Here is a 17,842-nt window from a genome sequence, read left to right as displayed (position 1 = left end):
CAGATTTTCTATTGCCCTTGGTTCTGTCCAGGTAGTAGCGTAACTGTCTATGTACATCCAAGGTATGCAGCAGTCTTTCCCCCCTGTTCTGTGGATTGGGAAAGAAGGTAGGCAGGTGGATTGCCTGGTTTAAAGACACTCTGGATACCACCTTAGGCATAAATGTAGGATTAGTTCTCATGGACACTATCTTGATGGAAGATTAGGAAGGGTTGTACTGCCATTAAAGCCTGTAGTTCCAAAACCCTTCTTGAGTGTAATTGCCAGCAGGAAAGCAGTTTTCCAGGATAGGTGTTGAAGATCTGCTGTTGCTGCTGGTTCAAAGGGGAAGTGTCAATTTTCTAGTACAAAGTTCAAGTCCCATGCTGGTAATGGTGGTTTCCTAGGAGGTTTTACATTCTTAATTCCTCTCAGAAACTGCCTGAGTAGAGTCTGCGAAAAGACAGGTGGATCGAAGCTGTATTCTGCAGAAATAGCTGATGCATGTATTTTGATGGAGGAATAGGACAGGCCTGTATGGAAAAGCTCTGCCAAATACTCCAGGATGTTGGCAATGTCTACCTGACACATCTTTGCCCCTGTCGGTACTCCAAATGAGAAACCTTTCCATTTTCCTGCATAGTTCCTTCTTGTTGAGGGTCTGCGGGCCTCAAGGATAATGTCTTTAACCCTTTGGGATAAATCTGGGTTAGTTGCTCTTATGTAATGTTCCAGGCAGTCAGTTGCAGAGTTTTCAGGTTTGGATGCAGGATGTTGTAGTTGCCTGAGTTAACATCAAGGGAATCAGGGGTAGTGTCCACATTCTCCCCAGAGACATGCTCCTTAGTAATGGGTACCAATGTTGTCTTGGCCAGTCTGGAGCTATCAGAATTATCCTTGGACGTTCCTCTGATTTTCAATAGCACCTTGTGCATCAAAGGAAGAGGTGGGAATGCATATGCTGTCAGGCCTTTCCAACTGAAGGATAGAGTCCACCTTCCAAGCAAGTGGGTGGTATGTCCTTGTGCAGAATTTCTTGAGCTGGTGATTGAGTGGGGATGCGAATAGGTCTATTTGTGGCAGTCCCCATTTCTTTGTGATGGCCTTGAAGATGTCCGGGTGTAGCATCCATTCGTGAGCATCCGAGGTAGTTCTGCTTAACATGTCTGCTAGGATGTTTTCTTTTCCCAGTACAAAATTGCTTGTAACTGAATGTTGTAACTCAGAGCCATATTCCATAGGTCCAGGGCCATTGGCATAGAGGTATGAATGAGTGCCTCCCTGTTTGTTGATGTACCACATGACTGTGGTGTTGTCTGTCCTTATCATCAACTGGCCTTCTTGGAGGAATGGTCTGAAATTCTGGATTGCTAGTTGTACTGCCAGCATTTCTTTTGATTTATGTGCAGGTGCAGCTGCTCTGGAGTCCATAAGCCTTGTATGCACTTGTCTAGCATGTGGGCTCCCCATCAGAGGTCTGTGGCGTTCGTTGTGATGGTTTGGCTTGGTTGAATGCTGTGGAAGGGCAAACCTGCAATGCCCTGAGCCCACTATAGGAACTCTTGTTTCAGGCATGGAATTAGTGGTATTTCGGTTTCTAAGCTGTGCCTGTGTTGAGACCATAAATTCTTTAGGTACCACTGTAGCTTTCTCATATGCAGTCTGGCATGGGGACCAGGATTATGCAGGATGCCATGAAGCCCAAGGCCTGCAGTACTTTCCTTGCTGTTAGTTTGTTCTGCTTTGTTAATGCCAAAAGTAGAGGAAGTTGTTCTTGTTTTTCTGCAGTTAGGAATGCCATCTGTTTTACTGTGTCCAATTCTGCACCTAAGAAGGTTATTGTTTGGGATGGTATCAGTCTTGACTTTTTATATTGACTGTGTATCCCAGGGCCTGTAGGTGTAAGCAAATGACTCTTTGTAAGTCTTCTGTTAGCTTGTTTTGTTGTCCGCTTGTATCAGGCAGTCGTCCAGGTATGGATAAATTTGGATTCCCTGAAGCCTGCAGTGAGCGATTACTGATGCCAGGCATTTCGTGAACACTCTGGGCGCAGTAGATAAGCCAAAGGGCAATGCTGAGAATTGATAATGCTCTGATCCTGCAAGAAATCTGAGGTATCTTCTGCAATGTGGTCGTATGGGGACGCAGGTATGCCTCCTTGAGATCTAGAGTTACCAGCCAATACTCCTTGCCCAGCATGGGAAGAAGTTGCTGTAGGGTCAGCATTTTGACTTTTGGAAAGATGATGAATGTGTTTAAAGCGGACAGGTCGAGAATAGGCCTCCAATTTTTCTTTTCTTGGTACCAGGAAGAGTCTGGAGTAAAATCCCTTGCCTTGTTCCATAGGTGGTACCCTTTCCACAGCTCTCATCCTTGCTAATTGAGCTATTTGTTTTAGAGCTTCTGTCTTTTGATTTGGTGGTAGGTTTGGCATTCCTCTTTTCCGGGTAAAGTGGAAATGAAACCTGTAGCCTTGGTCTACAGTTTGCAAAATCCACTTGTCTCTTGTGATATAGTGCCAGTTTTTGAAAATAGTGCTAACTTTCCTTCTAAGGGTGCTGCTATTTGTTCCCTGGTATGTGTCAAAGCCAAGTCACTGTGATTGTCCTGTTGCAGTGGTAGTGGTTGTGTCTGTGTCTGCGTTGGTTGTTACGTAGGCACCTCCTCTGGATTGATTTCTGCCTCTTGAGCGCCTATTCCTGCCTCTGAGTTTTAGAGGAGTCTGGAAAGGACCAATTTTTGGAAGGCCAGTTCCTGCTAAACCTTGGGAAATCTTTTACTGTTTGTACAGATTTTGCCTTCTCTTCCATTTTCTTCAGTACCTGGAGAACCAAATAAACTGACCTTATCCATAGGAGCATCTAATAGCTTTGCTTTAACATGATCAAGACCTGCTCTTTCAACCATGCATGCCTTCTTATAACTGTGCCAGTCATGGCTGATCTAAATAAAGCCTCCAGTGCATCATAGCCCACATTTAGGAATGGTTACTAACCTGCTGAATGTTATTCACCATTTCTAGAACATATTTCTTATCTAAAGATCATCCCGAGGGAGTTTCTTAGTTAAAACTGATCACATAAACTCTTGGTATTGGATCATATGAAACTGACAGTTCAATGCTCTAGCTGAGAGAGTAACAGAGGTGTATACTTTTTTACCCATCTCTCCTGGGACCTGGATTCCCTTTCAGAAGGGAGAGGGTTTTTAGCTGAGGTCAGCTACTGCCTTAGGCCTCTGGGAGATAGTCTCAGGATCTGAAAGGAGCCTTGTATAAATGGTGATGAGTGTCCGGGACCCTGTAGAACCTACCGGGCTTAGCAGGGCTGGAGGTAAAGTATCAGGAGCAGTGCAAGCATCATTAAATGCATCATCCAGAACTGGAGGTATAGCTAAAGGCCTATGTGTAGTAAAGTATAAAAGGTCCTAAGCCTTTTCCTTGAATCTGAGAAATCTTGCCCTGCCATTGAATTGCTCTCTCATGGCATGTGAAAATTCCTCTGGTGGAGAAGCAGGAATGGGATTCTTCAACATCGGAATCTTCATAAGTAGAAAAGGAGCCTCTGGATGGTCTGTATTGTCTGTATCATCAGAAGAGTCATCTGGAGGACACTGGCTCAGGGGCTCTGCTCTAGGTCTCTTTTCTGGAGGTTGAGAGGCCCTGTCTGGGTGAGATGGGATCCCCTTATTAAAGAGATGAGATCCTCTGCCAGAGTAAGCATTTGGGAACTGGAACTGGGCCTGTGAGAGGGCTTAACAGGCACAGACTTAGAAGTTTTGGCTGCTTTAGCCTGGCAAAGGCCTTTATAGACATGGCTGCAGGAGGCACGTGCTGGGGTAGAAACATCCAAGGGATGGTGTCCGATTAGTCTTGTGAAACCACAGTAGTAGGTAAAACTTCAGAGGCCGATTCAACTAGGGTAGAGGCTGAAGATTGAACCGTTTGCCCTGCTGCGTTTCTTAACAATTTGGTAGTCGGAGGATCCGGCGGCATTATGTCACATAAAATCTGAGCGAAAAACTGTTCAGCAAGCCCGGCGCCCGACGTCCTAGATGCGGTTGAAAAAAAACAGGCTAAACAAAAGCTACCGTCGTGGTCTGGGCCTAAAAAAGGTAAGCAGTAAGAGTGGAAATCTTTATGGGGTAAGTATTTGTTTCCCACAAGTTAAACAGTTATTCACTTTTTTCTGACATCGGAGGCTGAAGCAAAGAGTCCCTAACGGGGAACTTAGCTTCGAAGTAGTATTAGGTAGTAGAAATCTCTGGATCTGACCGACCGGCTTGCGGCGAACAGCTGCTTGCCGTACTTATGCAAGAAGAGACTGAGAAAAAATGCGTCGGCTGATGCCTTTATACCGAAGAACTGCAGCTATGGCGTCGAAGTGTGTCGCGACACAGCCGAGGCCAGACCCGACCTTGAAGGACATATATATATATATATATATATATATATATATATATATATATATATATATATATATATCTATATATATCTATCTATATATCTATATCTATATATATCTATATATATGTATTTATATATATGTATTTATATATATATCTATCTATATATATATATATATATATATATATATATATATATATATATATATATGGTTCTACCTGACATAATGAAACCCCAGGACACCGACAACGAAATTACCGACACCACATAACTGACAGTGCAAAAACACGAAACCTCACAAGCCCGACAACGAAATAACCGACGGTACACAAACACGAAACCTCATACACTGCATACACCACAAGAACAACAATCAACAAACAAAACACATCCCTGTCCAAAAACCACACACACAACACAAGCACACCAAAATCCCTACAAACCCACACTAAACCACACATACACAACTATCTACAACCCTAACCCAAACCCTAACCCTAAGGTCCGTCACTATCGCATACTCAGCTAACCCGCGCCCTAACCCTAACTCACTTAACCCGCCCCTAACCCAAAGACTATCACTACCGCACACCTACCTAACCCAGTCCCTAACCCAAACACTATCACTACCACACACTTACCTAACCCTAACTCACTTAACCCGCCCCTAACCCAAAGACTATCACTACCGCACTCTTACCTAACCCAGTCCCTAACCCTAACTCACTTAACCCACCCCTATCCCCACAGACTGTCAATATCCACACTTACCTTACTCGCACCCTAATGTCCGTCACTACCGCATACTTACACAGCCTTTTCCCATGTCGGCAACCTCGGCGTCGGTGTTTTCATCCATCGCGTCGGTCTTCTGCAGTGTCGATCTTCTGGCGCTCGCGATTCGCTTGTCGGTGTTTTCCGCTGTCGATGATGTCAGGTAGATCCATATATATATATATATATATATATATATATATATATATATATATATATGGTTCTAGGTTATAACATCGACAGCTGCTTTCACCAACACAAACATCGACACCACATAATCGACAAACCATAAACACGAAACCTCACATGCCCGACAAACAAATAACCGACGGTACACAAACACGAAACCCCATACGCTGCACACACCACAATAACAACAATCAACTAACAAAACACATCCCCTGTCCAAAAACCACACACAGAACACAAGCACACCAAAATCCTCACAAACCCACACTAAACCTCACATACACAACTATGTACAACCCTAACCCAAACCCTTACCCTAAGGTCCGTCACTATCGCACACTCAGCTAACCCCTAACCCTACTTACCTAACCCGCCCTAACCTAACTCACTTAACCCGCCCTAACCCAAAAATACTACTACCAAGACACTTACCTAACCCGCGCCCTAACTCACTTAACACGCCCCTAACCCAAAAAATACTACTACCGCACACTTACCTAACCCGCGCACTGACCCTAAATCACTAAACCCACCCCTATCCCCACAGACTGTCACTATCCACACTTACCTTACTTGCACCCTAACGTCAGTCACCACCGCATGCTCACACAGCCTTCTTTCCAAGTCACTAACCTTGGCATCAGCGTTTTCATCCGTAGTGTCGGTCTTCCGCATGTTGATCATCTGGCACCCGCTAATCCGTTGTCGGTGATGTCGGCTGTCGATGTTCTAACCTAGAACCATATATATATATATATATATATATATATATATATATATATATATATATATATATATATATATATATATATTTACAGACACACACACACACACACACACACACACACACACACACACACACACACGTGAGTATGTACAAATATACATATATAAACATACGGTGGCAAAGTGGGAAGCATGGTCTCCTTACAGGAAATGGTTCTTCAGCTCTCATTTGGGGGCCTTCTGTGTGGACACTGCATATCCTACTGGTGTTTGCATAGGTTTTCACTGGGTGCTCCGGTTTCCTCCCACATTCAAAAGACATGCAGTAGGTGGATTGGAAATTCTAAATTGGAAGTACAACTGTGTCAAGGCTAGCCAACTGACAGTGTGAACAGTGGCACTAGATGACCGTCTTTGTTGAAGTGACACCTAGACCCCTTGTGCAAAAAATGGAGAAAACATATACGGTTGCCGTTCATAAGAGTGAACGTTGAAAACAGCAAATGTTCTTTTTTTCTCTTGGTTGCTAGGCCGCTTTGTGTCTGTGACTGTGGTGCAGGCGGGATCTGGAAATTTGTTCTTTTACTGCTGCTGTTCTATCTTGGAGTTACCATATAAAATTGGCAAGGGGTGTGGGGTGCAGGGAGACTTACCCACTTTATACAAACAGTACAGTCATTAACCAACCAGGCAACTAATCAAGCTCCTGACATCCCTTCTCACATAACCTCCTTCAATATTTCTTCTTCCAACCAGTTCCAACAAATATCAAAAAAGTAACTCAAAAACTGAAGTCTTCTGTAACTGCCCCTGACAATTTTCCTGGTGAACATTTTAAAATAGCAACTGAGGCTACTGCATATCCACTTCCAATTCTGGCAAACTGATTCATATCTGAAAATAAATTCCCATTGTTATGGAAAAAGTCATGCATTATTGCAGTAAAAAAGGTTAGAATCAGTACAGATCTTTTCAAACTATAGGCCAAGTGCCATTTTACCACCCTATCAAAGATATTATAAAAATGTATTCATATACAACAATTCAACTGTCTAACAGATAACCAGCTTCTATCTTCAACCCAATACGGCTTCCATCCTTCTCACTGCACAACTACTGCTTTGCTAAATTTTGTTAATATTGTCAACACCCTTGGAAATGTTAGAAGTCTAGTATCCACCACATTACTAGACTGATCAAAAGCTTCTGATACTGTCTCTCACCAAAAACTTTCTCATCCTTATGGCTCACCAACTCTTCAATGTAACAGTTCCATAGCCAGCTCACTGCACAAGCAGTGAAATGGGAAAATAAATTCTCCACCTTCTTGCCAGTAACTACTGGTATCCCACAAGGATTTATACTAGGCCCCATAGTTTTCAACATATTCATCAATGACCTCTACACTGCCACAAAAAATGTTACCCTAGTTCAGTATGCTGATGACTCAACCCTAATCTGATTTGCTAAATCTCTCTCTAAACTCTAAGATCTTACACACAATATTTCTTATAGGTTGAAAAGTAGCTAAATAATTTACAACTACTACTACAAACTCTAAAAAAACAAAAGGAAAAATTAAATTACTGCTCTTAACCACAAAAGTCATCTCTACCATAACAGTATTCACTACCATCTTTGTGGGTGTCATTATATGACCAGTTATAATTTGACCACCATGCATCACATGTTTAAAAAAATGAATCACAATGAGCTACATTATACACTGTAAAAATGTGTTCCACTGACATAGCCAGAAGATGTATATCGTCTGCTTTCTTACTGCCATCAATAAACTGCAACAGAAGAACACAGCCTGTCCCTCGGAGAATTAAACTGATTAGAACTACCACATCACCAAGCTCTTTCTAAGCTAAATACAATACTAAAACTTCTGTATAAGCCAGAAAATTGCCCATCCTTTAAAAACTTAATACAACACTACTACTCCAATAGAATTTAACATTCTAGAGAAAAATCACTTATCACTATAACCAAATTATCAAATACTGCATGTGACTCTATATTCAAAATGATGTAGCTTAACTATGGACCCCATCCCACTATCACTAAAATCCATTCAGAATCCAAACTCATTTACATCACAAAAGTTTGCCTACCAAATCAATTAATCTGCTGCTATAGAGCTCAAGAAAAAAATGCCCCTGTCATCCTTAGCTTGCTATACTGTCAGACCTTTTCTCTTCATTCAGAATCCTATTCCCCACAGCCATTCTTCACCAATACATGAATAATTTTACTAGGATCTCCCAGCCATATACATAACTTTGTGACACTGCTTATCCCTCACTTCTATACTTCTAATATACATTTTATGATAGACAATTATCTACAAACCAGCTTTATACCCCACCTCTTAACTACAATATTAATACTTTTTTGTCATCCCTGCTTACTTCCCTCCCCTCCACGTCTTTGAATTTCTAAGCACTAATCACATGATCTATTATCTATTTAATAAACCAACTAATACACCACTTCAAATGTTCAATATTAAGCATCTATTAATGCACAGGTATATTTTATACTGTAACACGTGCCTTTATTTCCAGTGAATATAATCTAATTAAAATGGGGGAGGTGTTAGCATAATGGTCTTTACCTCACATATACACAGTGTACAGGGTTTGACTCTGATCTCTGGTTACTGGCAAGACTAATGGTCTGGTATTTACCTGAATGAATTGGTAATTGTTAACATTTATTACAATGTCTATTCATATAAATTACTAAATGTTTAAGTTTTTAACATGCTGGAGCTCTATTCCCCAGACCTCCACTGAAAAGGTTTTTTTTGACTAAACCCAGTTAGTAAAAGCTAAATAAAATAAAGTTTTCCCTGTATCTAATTCTGAAATTTTCTTAAAGGAACACAATTCAAAAATATTTTTTTCAGTGTATCTGTTTTCTGAATTATTTTAATGCATCAAAATCAATCTTAAAACTTTTTATAAAATTTTATTATTGTCCACAAAACTGTCATCATGGGGCCAGCCATATTAACTGAATCTTGTTTTCCCGCCTTTGTTTCCCCTTCCCAGAATACATTTCACTCCTGTTTATACAAGTCACTAGACATAAGAAGCGGCTGTTTTTTTTCATCCCATGAAATACAGTGGTGGTGAAAGTGCAAATCATGGTCATCTTGCATTCCTTTTGTAACATGACTTCTGCTTTTCTTTGACTAACCTAAATTTATCTCTCAGAGCCTGTTTTATGATATTCACAGCAACTATACATTTCCAGCTAAAGAAAGTAGCAAAATGCTTATATAAGGGTAAAAATGAATAGTTTTTGAACCACTGACACACCACCCCCATACTCATCCTGAGGTGTCAAATGTCACTGCTGTGACTGACTCTTGCTGGATCATGTATGAATCACAGCAGATATTGGAAAGGGAAAGATATGAAAGTAATTCTGTTACCCAGTGACTGCAGTGGGAAGATTTGTGTGAGTTTTTTTCTCCTAAATGTTACAGAATTAAATACTCACTTTATTAGTCACAACAGCATTTTACTTTTATATCTTTTTTCCATTACAATGCAGCACTGCTCTGCAATTTTACATCAAAATATGGCCAACATTATTCAATCTGCCATACTGTTTTTTTTTTTTTTGACACATTCTGGTTTTTCTTAAGTCTTCCTGTACTGCCCATTTAAGGACATATGTCATTATTCTGCCCCTTTTCAATGCAACAAATTTAGCACTGTGACCAACCACTACAGACTAAAACGGGCATATACGTTAAAAGCAACCCAATTAGCAATTCCAATAAGTGAATGGCCCTTCTCCAGATCATATTACATAATATATCCACTGCATCTGATTTCATCAGCAGTAAATCAAAACAAGTATGTTACAGAAAAATGCATAAGTACATTAGCTTGCAAAGTGAAGGAATGAACCACTTAGGCAAAAATAAATAATGTATATATATAAACTGCAGTGATAAATGCCGATTTGTTAAATAATTGCCAGTTTTTTTATGATCTAAATGCTCAGTATTTTGATTGCTTAAAAATGTATGAAGGCCGAACATTTATGAGATGGAAATACTGAATTTGGGTCTGCTTGGGATTTCTGTTGTTGAGGGGAGGGCATTTGTAATGGTGGTATGTGTAGGTAGGGTGGGCGTGTTTTGTAAAATTGCTAGTGCAATTTTTTTTAGTGTGCTGACAATGATTTTGCTTTCATGCAGACATTTCCCTTCTTGTAACTGGTATGTTCCTGGAGTTGGTATATTAAATTTTAGGGAGTGTGGGGTGGCTTTCCTCCACATGGAAGGTTGCAAGGGGGCTTGACTCCTAAATAAAGCTGTGTGCGCTTGTATTTTACTCTGTTTTGGGGGCATGTAATTTGACTGCCAGGAATATAAGTTCTGATGTTACTGTAATTCAGTGTTGCACAAAGTCTTCTTTTTGCCTTGGAGTCTTGGATTAAATGTTGTTTTGTTTGATTTTTCATTTCAGAATCATATACATGTACTACTCTATGTAACCACTACTTCACTATATGTCACAGTGCAGTGATACAATTTCCTCATCAGCAAAGGACTGCAGAGAGACAGGATGCTTTTAGTATATCTAGCTGTACAGATAACCCTCCACCAAGCTACTGAAACTTGAACTTTCAGGCTAAAAGCTTCCATAACGTAAATAACAAGACCACAGGACTTTAACACAATGAAGCGGGTGAGGGATCCTGACACACCAAGTAGCACGTACTGACATCAGTCTGTGGGCAGCACTGGACAAGAAAATCTACAGATTTCCCGTGTCAGTGATATGTCATGCAGATGGAGATAAATTCCTCTGCCAAAGCATGTGAGATATGTCTGGCATAAAATATGCAGGATGTCTTTCCCTTCCTTTGATTTCATGGAAAGGAAAGGCAAGTTGTATAAAGTGCAAGCTGGTTCTTGATGACTAAACCATACTATAGGAAGAAAAACAAATCTTGGGATACAGTTAAACTTGGGTGAGCTTTTCTTAAGTTCTATTCGTTCTGAAGTCTGTCACAGTATCCAATAAACCTTATGTCTCTTATGAACAAGCTCTGTCATTGTGAGTTACTTACAGATGGGGAGGGCACTCTTGAATGACAAGAAATTTGACTAGTTTGACTAAGAAAGAAGAAAATGTGTGGGGTATTTGCAACTAAACCATCTAAAATATTTTTTTCACTGTATCTGTCTGAAAAAAAGAAAAGAAGCCTCACTATCCATTTAGGAGCTTTTAATTAACCAAACTCACAAGGAGTCATTTAAAATATTTACTGTCATAGTTTTCAGAAACACACAAAGAAGTCACTAATTAGGTACTGCCTTTTTAAGTCAATGGAGGAAAGACAAAGAGAAATGGAAAAAGCAACAGGAAACCCATTTACAGTGGCATAGACTGCAATGGTAAGAAGCAGCAACATTAGCAAGAGAATTAACAACAGACAGTTCAGTATAGCTGCCCCCTTTATGCCATTTTCATTTTATGTACCCCTCTTTCCGCTACCTACCCACCACTGACCTTCAGCGTATCCCATGCCCTCTCTCACCTTCCCTTACCAGACCACCTCAGCTATTACCTCCCAAAGGGTCCCAACACTTTCTTTGGTAAGTGGTACTACTGACTTTTTTAGAGAAGGGGAGCATTGTGGATACTCATGTCTGAGGTCAGGGAACTAAGACTCCAAATATAAGGCAGTCAGGCACTGGGAGTCATCATATTGTGATTGGTCAGTCAGAATCTGCAGCCAAGGGAAGTACTGTGAAATGACATCAGTGCAAGTGGCACTCAAGGGCAAAAAGGCTTTCGAAGAAAGATAAATTGCTTTTGTCACATCATGTACAGAATGGAAGATTGGATTTAAACTTTGGGATACAAGAGCTTGGTCTACACATGCCTTTTCCATAATGCTGTGGATGTTCTCTTGCTTAAGATTTATGGGGTTCAATTTTACTTAAAAATGTGTTATTATAAATACCCAAAGCTGTTTTCAGTTATTGTTTCACACCCTCCAGCGTGTTAAGTGCATCTTAACTTTTATTTTTTTTTAATGCTTTACCTTCCCTTTGAAACTCTGAAAACAAATTATACAACTTCACATAAAGACATTGTGACTGCATATTCATAGCACTCAAAGAAAAAGGTAAAAGCACACATTTACTTTGGGCTGTTGCTCATAAGTACTTTTTCATAAAATGAGTGAGTGTAATCACTTGGATTTCAGCTTCAAAAACAAAACGTTATACCACTTCCAAACAAGGACAATTGACCGTGAAGCATATTTGTCTGCCCTGACTACATTTTAGTAGCATACAACATAATGTCAATGATGAACAAATACAATACAGGCTCTTCTTCCTACAGAATGACTGCACCTGTGAGATAAGGGGACAGCAGAGTGTACAAGTTCGAGGCCACATAAGGCAATAAAAGAGGTATAACCATAATGTCTTAGCAATAACATGAAGAAGGGAGAATGCAGCAGAAGCAGCACAGTGCGCACCCATACCCAGCCAATAGGATGCTGTACACCCATAACTAAATACCTAGTAATAATGTCCTCCTCAATAAATTAAAACAAATTCAACCAGTCATTGGCACAGGAGTCTTGCCTGCAGCACTGGCAACACAGGACTGACATGCAATCTGGGAAGATTAAGGGCAGGCTGTGAGGTAGGAATGAGAGGCTGATGGCCAGCTTGACTAACTTGGGAAGGAGGATCTGTGTTTTTGCGGAACAATGCAACTCTTTAGCAGAGGCTAGACAGCAGCATTAGCACCACTCAGGTATGAGTGTGCACACAGGAGACAGGACAACTTCAATGTGCAATAGGTGGGTACTTGCTTATGTTACTGCATGCTCCTTCCGATAGGGAAGTAGAAGGAATACATAAAAATCCCTGTTGTTAGGGACAGATGACAAGAGGGGTGGAATTCCTGGATCGCCTTTTCTGCCTCTCAAAGATGGTTGAATGCTCTGCCAGCTCTGCCCTAAGGTTCGCAACCCCAATCTGGGGTAAGAGGGAACCAAATTGGTCTGGAGGAAAGGTTGTTTGGGGAGGGGGGGGTGACCAATCACATGCGGATGGTTATCCTGGCCAAGAAGTATAAAATAGCTTTAAAGGAAAACTCCACCCTAGAACTAAAAAAAATTCATTTTTTTTTACTCTTTCTTTTCTGAGCTATTTTAACACCTCAAAATAATACTGACTGCTTCTTGCAGAACTTTAATGTTCTTTCTGCAAAATGGCTTCCAATGGGGCTTGACATATCACTGCAATTTTGTTTTCTTCAGGCCTCTTTCCCATAATCCATTTCAAGTCTGCTTTATCATCAGTCATGCTAGACATAAGGAAGGAGTGGTGTATCCCCATGCCATTAACATATAATGGGATTAGTGTCAGTCAGCGTCATCTTGTATACCTTCTGTAACAGGACTGCTTCTTTTATTTCTTAAATGGCCCTCATTTGTGTGTGTCTCAGAGTATGTTTTACAGTATACTAAGGAGTTTCACAGCTGCAACCCAAAAAGTAGCTATATTTCAGGCCTTTGTTCAAAGTATCTTTTGTAGTCAAAGATGAATTGACAGTCCCCTTCTGCACACTTTCGTGTGTTGTTACTTTACAAGAAAAAATATTGTCTGACTTAAGTGTTGCAGACATCTTTAATACTACATTTAAGTCATCTTAAAATGTAAAGCAGTATAAACAACAAACATCTGAAGTTTAAAACTTAGCATTTCAATACTGTGATGCTGCTTACGAAAATCTGTCAAAAGAGGTGACAACTGCCTTTGAATCACTGACAAATCTAATTGCTCTTGTTTTGCTATGAAATATATAGCTACATTGGAAGCAGCTGTGAAGCAGTGTAAGTTCTCTTCCTCTCTGCAATAAAGACAGTGGGAAACAGTTTCATACCTCTCTTTTTTTTTTTTTTTTTTACAGCAAGTGCTGACCACCTGACATCAGCAGGACTGTATAAGATTATCAGCAATACCAGACTACAAATTTATCTGTGTCTGTGGTACTTCATGCAGGTATAGATAAATTCCTCTACAAGTTAGGTGAGAAGTACATTAAAAAAGTGGGTAGTCTTTCCCTCCCTTTGATTCCTAGCCAAGGAAATGAAAGTTTTATAAAGTACAAGCCAGTTTGTGGTACCTACACAATAGTGGAACCATACTGTAGGGAGAAAAACATTCTAAGATTTGAGTTAAACTGTATAAGAAAGTGGTGTTTTCTTCTAATTAAAAACACAGAAGGAAATTATATTGTGGAAAAAATGATCAACATATATATATTTCTAGCACTGGACATTTTTAAATTAATGCCTTTCAAGTCACTAATTTGAGATGGAGGGGACAAATGGAGCCTATTCCTGGCATGCAGTACATAGCATTTTATTAACTTGTCAAGTAACGTGATGAATAATGGAAAAACAAATCCAATGGAGAACAGTGAGTGCAGAAAAAAAAAATAAGACAGCAAAATTTTTACCTTATGTACTGTAGCTCCTAAACTAGATAGCACTGCCAAAGTGTCAATATCCACTTTCCGACTGTAGGTCTGGCCTGTCACCAGATACGCACTGCAAAAAGCGAAGAGGTAGTATGATGAAACAACCATTAATTACCACTAGCTTCTATGCTATATCCTATAAAAAGTAATATTTAAATACTGTTTTCTAATGCAGATCAAATATACACGTCTACATCACGCACACACACTACAGCACTCTTATATTCCATTGCGTAGAAAAAAACCCTAGTACAGTTAAATACCATCCAGCTGCTTTAAGTTAAGGGATATAACTTATCTAAAAAAAGTTAATTAAATTTACAAATCAACTCTTGCATGACGTGATTTTCCAATGCTCATATGTGCATTGTGGCATCTGGAGAGTTAAATGCTGTGATGTACTTTCTCCCCATGTCAGTCCTTATGTTATTTTTTTTTAAGTAAAGCAGCTTTGCACACTTTTTACTAAAGCACGATACAAATAAATACACTATCCCTCTGTGACATTACCTAAGGGATAATGTGAGGTGCATCCATAGAATTTAACAAACGAGTCTCAGCATACGCATGGGGGCTGCATCCATTAAAGTTTAGGGCACACTCTCGTGCGTTCCCTAAATGGAAGCCAATGGAGGTTGAAGTTTGCTGTTAAGTCTATGGCATCACTGTAGGGAAAATATAATATTTACATCTTTTTAAATGAAAAAAGCTAAAATGCTCAGTGATGGAGTGAAAATACTGTTTGACATACTCAGCACAGGCAAATTACTTTAATATGCCTAAAACAAATTCCAAACATGACTTTGAGGCACAAAGGGATAAAGCCCTGATATGACCCAAAAGACACAGGATTGAATAGCAGCCCAGGTGCTGTAGGAGTGCAGACTTGGGCGGGGGCAGTGAGTAGCCATGGTCTGTTTGCCCACTATTGCCATGGCCTCTAGGGGAGGGAGAGATCATGTGAAAGAGCAGGATGGATTATGATGATCACATGGATGCACCCAATAAACATGCATTGTAGGGAGAAGTCAGCATGTCCACAGACAGGTACAGGGCACTCATCTCACTGCTTTGCATATCAGATCTGAGACTGGGTGGTTGGGGGAATAAAATCACAAACTCCATTTCACTCAGTAAAGTGGTTAATACAAGGAGACTATTAAAGCTGCTGAGTCAGGGTATGGAGTGGGTGAAGCCAGACCCCCAGGCCACTGGGGCAAAGTTAGCACTGCTATACGCAACACTGAAATATTAAGGGATGAAGAACCAAACTCCTTTCAAGAATGCCTGGATGATGGCCTCTTCAGTCAGTTCACACGCCACTAGGGGAGCAAACAGGAAGAACACCAGCTGAAGGCAGTTAGTAACTGAATGCTAGGCAAGAAGGAAAAAAAACCTACAATAAAAATGAGATTTAGTCAGTTCACTAAACAAATACAAAAACAGAGAAACTGGAAGCTCTGTTTTATGGATATAGATAGCAATGTACAAGTAGTGAAAATGTTTTAGTCCCTTTAGTTTTATACACTAGTCAGTGATATTGCTATCAACCAGAGAAGTTGTGGTTACCAATTAATGAAAAGTTGAAGGATATTATCTGGGAGGGAAAAAAGTCAAGTGGGATAAGTTGATTCTTCCAATAGAACAAGGTGATTTGGGATTACCTGATTTGAAGTTATATTTCAGAGCCATACAGTTAAGGCTCATATACATAACACAAGCAGAATAATTCTAAGTGAAAACGGATAATGATGGTAGCTCAAGAAATAAGGAAATACTGGGCTTTTGGATGCAGATCCTTAAGGAGAATAACAATAACCATACAGAATATTATATTCCTAAAGTAGCGGAAAGTATTCTAAAAAATAAGCCAGGAATGGAGACAGGAAAGTCTTAGGGATGACTCCAATTATGGGTACAGAGAATAGGCAAGAGGGGGCTGGAATTTACTAGAGAAAACTGGCAAAGGAACTAGGATATTTGGAGCAAATAATTAGAGATGAAAAGTTAACATAATGAGAAGAGGCCAAGAATACATTTGGACTGCAGGTTAGAGATCACCTGTTCTCTGATATTGATCCTTGATAGGAAAGGCAAAGAGAAAGAAATAGGGGAATCCTAACTGAAAGACCAGCACTGGTAGAGTTTTTAGTTGAATCTAGAACAAGAGCTGCTGGGCATATAAAATATTGCATAATAACTATAGGAATCAATCAGAAGAGGTTAGAAAGGACTGTAAAGAGACTGTACAAATAATTCACAAAGAAACAATGGGAGGATATATACAAGGGTCACAACTATGCAACAAAGTCTCGAAGATATAGGATTTTTGCTTGGAATTGTTTGCATAGGTATTTTTATACACCAAGCAGACTCCAAATAATTTTTCTTCAGGTAGATCACAAATGTTGGAGGTATGATGGGGAAGGAGGAGGTTATTAGGAACACATTTTCTGGGAGTGTAATCAGTTGGTAGACTTTAAAAATTCCCTGCAGACTACTGTGTCAAATACTGGGTGAGCAGATTGGTATGTATAACTATGGAAATTATTTTTAAGCTGCGATGCAGAATCAGAATTGTCTAGAAAGAGCAAGGCCTTGCCAAGTTTAATTCTGGTGGCTGCCAAAGAAGCAGTTACTAGAAAATGGAAATCAAAGCCTAAACCAAGTAGTGAATATAGCAACAGAGATAAAATAACTGAAGTGGGATCTGTAGAAAAGGGTAGGAGTAAATTACATAGAAAAAATGGGATTTGTGGGAAAAATCCAAGCAAAATAATGTTTTGGATTAGGAATAAGGTTTAAAGGAAGGCAGGAATTGAATGAGCTATCTAATGTTTGAATGACAGTGACTATATGGAAGATTATACGTGATGCACAATCTTTGCAACTAAAAATATGTCAATATGGTTTATTTTCATTTATATACACGTATGATTGCCTGTCATAAGTTATCATTCAATAAGACGCTTCTTGTTTTAAAAAAAAAAAAAAAAGATTCAGAGCCAGATCACTTACTGTATTTCTCACCTTCCTGTAGCAGTCTAATAAGTGAAATAAGAGCACCTGACATTTCCAGTATTCAATACAGACTGCAAAACATTAGCTACTGCTATTACACACTTAACACTATGGAATGACCCAAATTTCTTTTCACAGCATAACAATGCTCGTCGACTTTAAACATATACCTTATACAATTACCTTAAATCCTTTCAGGAAA

General features: G+C 39.7%; 1 protein-coding gene across 6 annotated transcripts in view; it reads right to left on the bottom strand.

The window, feature by feature from the left end:
• The window catches only part of ADSL (adenylosuccinate lyase), a 663,305-nt gene that overhangs the window by 419,577 nt on the left and 225,886 nt on the right, over window positions 1-17,842 (bottom strand). For all 6 annotated transcript variants that reach the window (XM_044068286.1, XM_044068279.1, XM_044068264.1 and 3 more), the window contains one exon: window positions 14,599-14,689. In XM_044068286.1, the coding sequence (XP_043924221.1) occupies window positions 14,599-14,689 (91 nt within the window). The remainder of the gene's footprint in view (window positions 1-14,598; window positions 14,690-17,842) is intronic.

The sequence above is a fragment of the Protopterus annectens genome, chromosome 1.part0, assembly GCF_019279795.1.
Source record: "Protopterus annectens isolate FY-2018-M chromosome 1.part0, PAN1.0, whole genome shotgun sequence".
Classification (NCBI taxonomy): domain Eukaryota; kingdom Metazoa; phylum Chordata; order Ceratodontiformes; family Protopteridae; genus Protopterus; species Protopterus annectens.
Note: the sequence above shows the minus strand (reverse complement) of the source record. Positions and strands in the feature narration are given on the sequence as shown.